General features: G+C 48.3%; 1 protein-coding gene across 1 annotated transcript; it reads right to left on the minus strand.

The window, feature by feature from the left end:
• Window positions 1-762: 762 nt before the first annotated feature.
• Window positions 763-9,449, minus strand: LOC146343012 (twisted gastrulation protein homolog 1-like). Its single transcript, XM_084808678.1, has 5 exons — window positions 9,356-9,449; window positions 8,056-8,203; window positions 6,126-6,225; window positions 3,261-3,476; window positions 763-1,740 (listed from the first exon to the last, which is right to left on the minus strand). Exons 2-5 carry the CDS (start codon window positions 8,167-8,169, stop codon window positions 1,520-1,522), a joined length of 651 nt encoding a protein of 216 aa, XP_084664804.1. The 5' UTR covers window positions 8,170-8,203; window positions 9,356-9,449; the 3' UTR covers window positions 763-1,519.
• Between the last annotated feature and the right edge of the window lie 238 nt (window positions 9,450-9,687).

Consider the following 9,687-nt stretch of genomic DNA (forward strand, 5'->3'; position numbering starts at 1 on the left):
TTTCTGCACATTCTCAGAGGCACCGTTTAAAAATTACTACATATTTGTGAAGGCTAAACTCTTGTGATGAAACTAGGTCTGTTTGGTGGTGGGCTCTGGCTCATATTAAGCCTTGCTCCTCCTTGCCACACAAGGGAGACAAAATCTATCTGGCCCTGCAGCATACCACATGTCGCCTTAGCAAAAGATCCACTGTGGTCCCTTGCTGTTAACCTCTTGTTGTTGTTGTTCAGCAAGGTTATCTGCAGCCCAGGGTGGGATCCATGGACCTCTTGCTCACGGTGTCTGCTGGAGTCCTATTTGTGTCTGCCATATTTGCTTATTGCACGGATGGGAAATATCACAAGGAAATATGGCTGCAGGATTTCCACAGCCAATAAATATACTGGGACAGCAGTGATCTAGGGATGATGTGGAAAAGAGACGAATGCTTGGAGAGTCAATCAGAGAGGTTTGGTCCACCTGTTAAGGAACAGGGCTCTGACACCACACTGAGGCCCACTATGCCAGTGCAGCCCACCAGCTATGTATGATGGCCCAATGGGATCTTGATAAAGCTCCAGGCTTTGCTGCTTGCCTGGGACTACAGAGCAGATATTGTCAGGTACCAGGCAGGCCCAGAATCTATGGCTAGTAGTGCATCACAAGCTGGTCCAAGGCATCCTTGCCTGCCATGTATTTTGAGATACGTTGTATTTTGAGAAGGCTGTTTTCTCTAGTCCACCCTTTCCCCAGTCTCCCACTCTTCTTCACTACTCAACAAACAAGTAAAAATATTTCTTTATTATTGAGGGTGGGGGGGGGGGATTGACAAAGTTTGTGCCCAGGTCTATAAAGCAATAGGCTAGGAGAGTTCAGAAAGCTCATGGCTGAGGGAAGTTTTTGGAAGGGGAATTGCTCAGCAATGGTGTAGACTGCCCAGGACAGCTCTTTGCCAGGTGCAGTACTTGTAATGCTGTGACACCAACCAAAGGAGCTTTCTCTTCTCTGTGGGGCTTTAGTGGGGAGCAGCAGGGGATAAAAGCAAAGTCAGAAGAGCTTGACTGTAAGAGAGACCAGGAAGAAGAATGCAACAGGCAAGATACCCCACGTTAGAAGGAAGAGGTAGGTCAGCTGCATCGGGAGCTTGTAAAGACCCTTATTGACTGTCACAGGGGAAGGGATGAGCTGGTGGTGTCCATATAACCAAGGGATGGGGAACCTTCAACCCACAGGCCAGATACGGCCAGCGGAGGCATCCATAAGCCCCGCCCCTTCTCCCTTCAGCTCTGGGCAGGAAACCCCTGCTCTTTTCTCTGATCACTGATTGGGATTTCCCAAGGAAGTTAGCTTTTCTTCAGCACAATGGGGTCATTAACAAATCCTTAACGCTCATTTAGTAAAAACAGCAAACAGCGTGAAAGAGGCAGGAGCAGGAAGAAATATTAAGTGGGATTGGGGCAGGTGGCCAAGTATAGGCCAGGGCACCGTGTGTGTGTGTGTGTGTAAGAAAAAGAGAGAGAGACAGACAGACAGACAGTCAGTCCCGGCAGCTGGAACAACGTGCTTGGGCTCCTCCATAGCCTAGGCAGTCAGGCCCCAAACACTGGCAACAGGCATTGTGGAACCAGCGGTAGCGCCAAGCTCCCACTGACTGACAGGCTGTCCGACATCGACTCATGGACAGGCACTCGTTGAAGAAAATGGACTGGCACGGAGGTGCTGTAGCATTGAGGCCCTCTGCATCTGGGAGGGTCAAGCCTGGAAGCAAGAAAGGGTAATGTTCACTGTCACTGCAGTGAGGCCAGGCAACAACGTGGTGGTGCTACTGCCATCTTCTCCCAACTCTCCCAGGCAATCCACCTAGCCCAGCCTTCCCCAACCTGGTGCCCCCCAGATGTGTTGGTCTATAACTTGCAGCCTCCCCCAGCTAGCAAAGCTGGCTAGAGGATGCTGGGAGTTGCAGTGGTGCAGCTAGGTAATTTTACACCCTGGACTTAATGCTCTTCATAGCCCCCCCCCTTTAGATAGCCATGTGTATTACTTCAGTAGCGAAGCACACAACTAATATTTCTCTGCCCTGTTCTAACCACCATTCCATGCTTTAAAACTGCTTCTACATTCCTAATATGGCAGAACAACAACAAAACTGTTTCCAACCCTGATTTTTTAAAAAAAAAAATACTCTGAGCATGTGCAGTTTTGCATTTTAAACTCACTTAAATCATAGCACCATAATGACTGCAGCAATGAAATTGAGTTTGCTTCTGCTGTTCCTGTCTCCTGGTGGTCATTTGTGGGTGGGGGCTCTGGACTGTGGGGCCCTGGGCTTTGGCCCTGATACATCTGGAGGGCACCAAGTTGGGGAAAGCCGACTTGGCCCATTCACAACTGACCCATTTCTCCAGCTTTGCTAATACAAATGACTGTTTGGTCTTCCTTTCTCTTGGGTCCTCTGCCTTCCCAGAGCTCTTGTCAGGCCTCCCTCAAAGAACTTGGGAGGCCGTGAGGGTCTCTCTCGGATGCTACATAAACAATGAATAATAATGGCAAGAATAGCAATAATGGGTCAAACACCAGGAGGACAGATGTGCTCGTCTCTTGCAGCAAAAAGACAAGGTGTGGGTCACCTTGAAGAAAAATTCACTTGAGATTTTCGTTGGCCCTTTGATGTGTAGAATGGTCTGAGACTGTAGTGGCTGAATACACACACATGGCTTCCAAGGGCCTGGAAGTTAGTCTGAACCCCCAAACAGAATCCCTTACATGCTCAAAAAGAGAATCCCATCATAATATTACTTTGCGTTTCTCTGCAGTTTTCCTGCGGCCTCATTTACATCAAGCCTGCAAGGCAGGCCAGTGATGGAGGGGAGGCTGAGAGACAGTGACTTAAGGCTGCAGAATTCACATTTGAACTGAATCAGGGACTTCTAGCTCATAGCACACACTTAAACATTTCACTAAACTAACTCCCCACCTCCTGCCAAAAAGACCACCAGGTGCCAAGCTTGCTTCTCAGCTGTCCTCCACTGGATTCTTTTTTTAAATTCCCTTTGCAGATTTACTGGCTGAGGTTGGAGCTTACTCCTTATGTAAGGAATTCCTGTTTCCCCAGACTGGTGGAGAAATGTATAGTGTGTGCACTGTTTTGTTTGCACACATCTGTTTCTCTTCTGCACCAGCTTCCCTGGGCACCGTGCATATTCTCCCTGCGCTTCCTGAATAGCCCAGGATCCTCTTCCAAAAGCAAGCCCCCTCCCCTCCACACACACCATCCATACCTGTGTGTGGCCCCAGCAAGAGGTGGCCTGTCTCTACGTGGTTCTGCTGCAACTCATCTTCGATTGGCAGAGTCAGGATGCTCCAGCCCATGGGAGGGTCGTTGTCGGAGATGGCCATGAGTGCCCGGAAAAGTGAGGGCACTGGGGACATCAGGTTGTGCATGGAGCTCCGCTGGGCCGGGCGGGGGGATGACGGGGGCCGTTCATCACACAGCCCTTGGAATGGGAAAACAACATCAGAAATCCTCATTCAGCCCTTGGCCTGGACCAGGAATGGGTAGGTGGGATCCTGGCTTTGAACCTCTTCCCAGCTAGTACACTCCATGTCAAGAACCACTGAGTTGACCAGAAATATAGCTGCTTCATGCTATCTGAAAGCTGGAAGGGTTGGGGATCAATAGCCCCTCCCGCCCCCTATGTCCCTACTCCCAGCCTTTGAACCCTACCTTTAATGCCTGCTATTCACAGCTGTCTCAGGCCTTTGGCATTATATCGCTAGTGCTGTCCCCCACCAAACCACAGGCTTAGCCGAGAATAGCAAGGAGAGACAAGAAGGCCTTCTTAAATGAACAATGCAAAGAAATAGAGGAAAACAACAGAATGGGAAAGACTAGAGATCTCTTCAAGAAAATCGGAGATCTCAAGGGAATGTTTTGTGCAAAGACGGGCATGATAAAGGACAAAGAAGGCAGGGACCTAACAGAAGCAGATGAGATTAAGAAGAGGTGGAAAGAATACACAGAAGAACTATACAGGAAAGATCTGAATGTCCCTGATAGCCATGATAGTGCGGTCACTGAACTTGAGCCAGACATCCTAGAGAGTGAAGTCAAGTGGGTCTTAGGAAGCATTAGTAACAACAAAGCCAGTGGAGATTACAGTCTTCCAGCTGAGCTATTTAAAATCCTAAAAGATGATGCTGTTAAAGTGCTGCACTCAATATGCCAACAAATTTGGAACACTCAACAGTGGCCGCGAGACTGGAAAAGGTCAGTTTACATTCCAATTCCAAAGAAGGGCAACACCACAGAGTGTTCAAACTACCGCACAATTGCGCTCATTTCACATTCCAGAAAGGTGATGCTCAAAATCCTACAAGCTAGGCTTCAGCAATATGCGAACCAAGAACTACCGGAAGTACAAGCTGGGTTTCGAAGAGGCAGAGGAACTAGAGATCAAACCGCCAACATTCGCTGCATCATGGAGAAAGCAAGAGAATTCCAGAAAAACGTCTATTTCTGCTTCATTGACTACGCTAAAGCCTTTGATGGTGTGGATCACAACAAACTCTGGCAAATTCTTAAAGTGATGGGAGTACCAGACCACCTTATCTGTCTCCTGAGAAACATGTATGAGGGTCAAGAGGCAACAGTAAAAACCAGACATGGAACAACCGATTGGTTCCAAATTGGGAAAGGAGTACGACAAGGCTGCATATTGTCGCCCTGCTTATTTAACTTATATGCAGAGTACATCATGAGAAACACCGGGTTGGATGAATCACAGGTCGGAATTAAGATTGCCGGGAGAAATATCAACAACCTCCAATATGCAGATGATACCACCCTAATGGCAGAAAGCGAAGAGGATCTAAAGAGCCTCTTGTTGAGGGTGAAAGAGGAGAGTGCAAAAGCTGGTTTGAAACTCAACATTAAAAAAACGAAGATCATGGCATCTGGCCCCATCACTTCCTGGCATATAGAAGGGGAAGAAATGGAAGCAGTGACAGTTTTTATTTTCTTGGGCTCCAAGATCACCGCAGACAGTGACTGTAGCCATGAAATTAAAAGACGCTTGCTCCTTGGGAGGAAAGCTATGGCAAACCTAGACAGCATAGTAAGAAGCAGAGACATCACCTTGCCGACAAAGGTCCGCATAATCAAAGCTATGGTTTTCCCAGTAGTAACGTATGGCTGTGAGAGCTGGACTATAAGGAAGGCTGAGCGCCGAAGAATGGCTGCTTTCAAACTGTGGTGCTGGAGAAGACTCTTACGAGTCCCCTGGACTGCAAGGAGGTCAAATCAGTCCATCCTAAAGGAAATCAACCCTGAGTGCTCATTGGAAGGACAGATACTGAAACTGAAGCTCCAATATTTTGGCCACCTAATGCGAAGAGAAAACTCTCTGGAAAAGACCCTGATGCTGGGAAAGACTGAAGGCAAAAGGAGAAGGGGACGGCAGAGGATGAGATGGCTAGATAGCATCACCAATGCAATGAATACGAACTTGAGCACGCTCCGGGAGAGAGCATAGGACAGGAAGGCCTGGCGTGCTATGGTCCATGGGGTCACGAAGAGTCAGACATGACTGAACGACTGAACAACAACAAATAGGCATCTTATCAAATCTAGGCAACCACAGGAGTCTTCTCCCCATATGAAGGCATAAAGCTGCCTCCTGCTAAGCCAAACTGTTGGTCCACCTAGACTGGCATGGTCTATTCTGACAGGGAACAGTCCATCAGGGTCTCAGGCAGAGAGAAGCCCTTTTCTCATCTCCTGCTACTTCGTCCTTTTTAACTGGAGATGCCAGGGATTGAACGTGGTGCCTTCTGCACAAAAAGCAGGGGCTCTACCACTGAGCAATGGCCTCTTTACCTTTAGCTACAAACACATAACCCAAGAAGTTGGCTATTATGGAAGGGCTGTAGCAAGAGGGTTCAGTCTCCTTCATCACTAAGTTTAGAATTCTGGGAAAACGTGGTGGGAGTTCCAGCAAAAGCTGTTTCCCCAGTTCTATCCCTGCTTTGACCCCCTCTCTCTTTCTATCCAGCAATAGCTCTTCACTCCACCCACCCCCTCCCCGCACACTGTCAATATGTGCCAGTTAATGATTAGGGTGCATTGACCCCTGGAGTTCACTCACCCACACATTCACAGCACGACTCCCATAGATTGCCCAAGCAAAAGGCACACTCTCGACAGCACGGACAGCCGGCACGGTTGGCTTCACATTGGCACACTTCCTGCCAAAAGATGGCAAGGAGGGGCATCACAACAACAGCCACAGGTCCCTTTCCCAAGTGATCACACTGGCATGCAAAAAAGGCCCACCCACTTTTACCTCCCAAAGGAGGAAAACGCTGATTCTGCATGTACAGTAATACAACCCCGTTTCAGAAGGCCAGAGGCTCAGGGCAAATGTGGAAAGCTGGTTTCCACAAGCTAAGAGAGCCCCCCGCTTTCCATTTTGCTGCCTGAGGCAAAGGATAAGATGGCATCCTGACCCTATCCATTCCATGTGCAGAAGCTGACGACTGGCAGTTGAATCTTATTTCTACACTGATGATTGGATAGCATCTTCCCCCTGCCCTGAGCCAACATGCTGGTTTAGTTTAGTTTGCTGAGGCAACAGGTCAGGCCATATAGCACACACACACCTGTGACCTCTAAGAGAGGGGATGGGGGCTCAAGAGGAATAGGGGGAGCTCCTGCCCCTCAGCATCTGCTGCCTGAGGCAGTCACCTCTGCCTAATGGTAGGGCCGGCCCTGCATGTGTGCACAACACACAGACAGACAGACACACACACACACACACACTGTTGGTGCATAGGTGGTCCAAGAGATTTGGGTGCGTGACACAGAAAATCCAAATAGAGCCCTTTCATGTGGTGTTAAAAACAGAATACTAACCAAAATATTTTGCCATTTACTGCTCTTTGATAGGACTTCAACATATGAGGTGGAGTGCTTTGCCTTGGCCTAAAGATAAGGCCAGGCATGGTGGCCAATGGTGTAGTGGTAAATTTTGAAGTGCAGGCACTCATCATGACAGTCTCCATAGCCCCCACCCCCAAATGCTGGCAGCAGCATTGATCCATCTCCCTCATGTGTGTGTATAGTATATTTGTCTTTCATAAAGCTAAGAGGTCTTAATTGCCCATTCCAGAACACACCACCCCAAAATACTTTTCATTACAACAGGGATAGCCAACAAAAAATATATTGCTGCCTGGAAAATCCATTTTACCCAAGCTGCTCTGCGAAATACAGCTAAACTCTGAAGGAACAAGGAAAGCAAAAAGTCCTGGTGTTTCGACCCAGTGAGCCATGGCTCCACTGCACCACCAATGGTGGCGGCTGTTTTGTGCTGTGATCGGTTAGGAAATGTGATGAGGTGCAAGAGATCCGCTTAGCATCATCTTGCTTAATCTGTATAAGTTTCAGTTCATATTCTAGTTTATAAAGAGGGGCTGCCCTAATTCAGGTCATTCCCACACTGTCTTGGCTGGACACATTTGCCATGTGAAAACTCCTAGTTTGTAGTGAGAGATAATTACATTATTAGAAGATCCTGTGAGCTCACAGTTAACTACCCAGAGCAGGCGGTTACCCGCTCCTCTCTGCATGACTCTCTGCCCAACCAGCCCCTGCTAGGGATGGATAATTTTGCCCAATCTCTGCATTAGGTGTGATTCCATCAGTCAGTCAGTCCCAATGCAGAGATGGAAGAGAATACTTTGGTTTTAAATGCTACCGGAGGGGGGGGGGGTCTATCAGTCGCCCCATTGCATCTCTGTAACGAGTAACTGTTCTAGACTTCTCTGCTCCCAATCAACAGGAAGCCCAAAGTAGTAGCTCATGCAGGCACATCACAGGCTGGCCCCGCTGAGGGTGGATCGTTATTATACACTCTTAAGGTCATGGTTTTGGAGTGCTAGCTGGTTTAGTGAGCCTCCCATTTTAACTTGGGGTGGGAGGACAGAGAGTGTCCTTTGGCTACCACAAGCTTGGAAAATGCTTCCTCTTCAGGCCAGGGAAGGGTGGAGGTGGGCACTGCCTTCTTGGTATCTCACCTGCAGCAAGCACTTACTGACGTCACTAGCGCAGAGCGCCTTATTGCAACCATTGGCAGAAGAGGCCACAGCCCACGTCGCTGCCACCAAAAGCAAGGCCACGCTGTGGGCCATTGCTACTGTGTGGGGGATGGGGGGGCAGACACACCTAGAACAGAATGGAAGGCAAAGGGTTACCAGTGAGCATAGAAAGGAGGGGGGCTTAACACTGACCAGTTACAAATGCCCACAGAAAGTTAGTAGACCACAAAAACTTTTACTTCCCTGCTGGCACACGGATACCCTTTTTTGTCATGTGTGGCATAAGAGGGGCAGGGGAACCAGTTTTTGTAACGCTTTCCTGACGGGAAGCCTGGAGAAGATTTTACTCGCTATGGGTTGCCGGATTTAATAACGCTTTGTTCGTAGAGTCAGGCTACCTGAAAAGTACTCTTAAAAGCATCTCCCTTCCTGATGGGAAAACCAGTCCTAAGCATGCTTATTCAGAAGTTAAGCCCCTTTGAGTTTGGTGGGGTAAGCTTACTTTCAAGTAAGTGTGTGTACATGGGATCACAGCTGCACCATTTCCAGACAGGAGCTACTTACTGGCAGGGATTGCAACAAAAACTGCAAAGAGTCTTGTAGCATCTTAAAGACTTAACCATTGTTATTATGTATTGTACCTTAATAAATGTATTAGTCTTTATGGTTCTACAAGCTTTTTTAGCCTTCATTTCTCCCCTCTCTCATTTGTTCTCTCTCTGTCTCTAATGTCTACGCTCCTTCCTTCTCTCCTTCCTTTATGGTTCAGTCTTTTTTCTGTCTGTCTTTCCCATCTGGCCCTATTCTAATCAGCTATGTGATCTGTGGGTCTCAGCAGTGCAACCCCCACTCCCGTCTATCTAAGGCACATTGCTGTGTACAGATAAGTTGTTCTCAACTATTGCTGAGTACACCATAGGGGTGAGGTAGGGCCGCAGCTATTCTGGGTTACTGAAAGTGGAATAACCGGGGTACCGGCCCTTGGGGAGGCAAGAAAATGGTACATCATCAGATGGGGAGATAATACTCTCCTCCCAGTAACTTCTCGGGAAGAACAGCAATGGAGACCCCCTCCCCACTTGAGGTATGGATTTAGCCTATGGACAAAGCCCCCCCCCCCTGCATTTCTTAGCTATATTTCCTTGCCTTTATTGGGAGGAGGTAGATGCGGGAGGAACATAATAATGGCTTAAAAGAGTTGAGAAAAGTACACCCTTCCCTATCCCATAACCAAAGATTTTGCAAAGAAAATGAAAAAGTTAAGTGTGAAGGGTATTACCTGGGGGAGGGGGGCTCTGGAGTCAGGTTTTTGGGGCCCCCGCAGAGTACAGTCTCCCCCCTTTCGTTCTCTCTCTGGTAGGAAAAGAAGGAGGGATCTGAGCAGAAAGCGAGGAGGGGATAAAGGAGTTTGGATGGGGAGGGAGAAAGGGGAGATGGAGGGGGAGGGGGAAGAGGAGGTGGAGAGAAAGAGAGAGGCAGACATGGTGTGGGGAGGGAGGCAGCCATTGATTTGAGATTACACCCAGCTGTTCAAAATTCCACCCCACACACGTGCACGCACAAAGGAGCACCAATCCGTTCTTACAAAAGAAAGAACTGAACAAATTCTGA

This window comes from Heloderma suspectum, chromosome 6, assembly GCF_057233095.1.
Source record: "Heloderma suspectum isolate Gila_16-S chromosome 6, 16-S_ref, whole genome shotgun sequence".
NCBI lineage: Eukaryota > Metazoa > Chordata > Lepidosauria > Squamata > Helodermatidae > Heloderma > Heloderma suspectum.

What these genes read in the sequence shown, in the direction of transcription:
- LOC146343012 (XM_084808678.1), bottom strand. Translation starts at nt 8,169, where the DNA reads ATGGCCCACAGCGTGGCCTTGCTTTTGGTGGCAGCGACGTGGGCTGTG. An exon ending in TCAGTAAGTGCTTGCTGCAG is followed by an intron (nt 6,226 to 8,055) that starts GTGAGATACCAA and finishes ATCTTTTGGCAG; the next exon opens with GAAGTGTGCCAATGTGAAGC. An exon ending in CTTGCTGGGGCCACACACAG is followed by an intron (nt 1,741 to 3,260) that starts GTATGGATGGTG and finishes TCTTGCTTCCAG; the next exon opens with GCTTGACCCTCCCAGATGCA.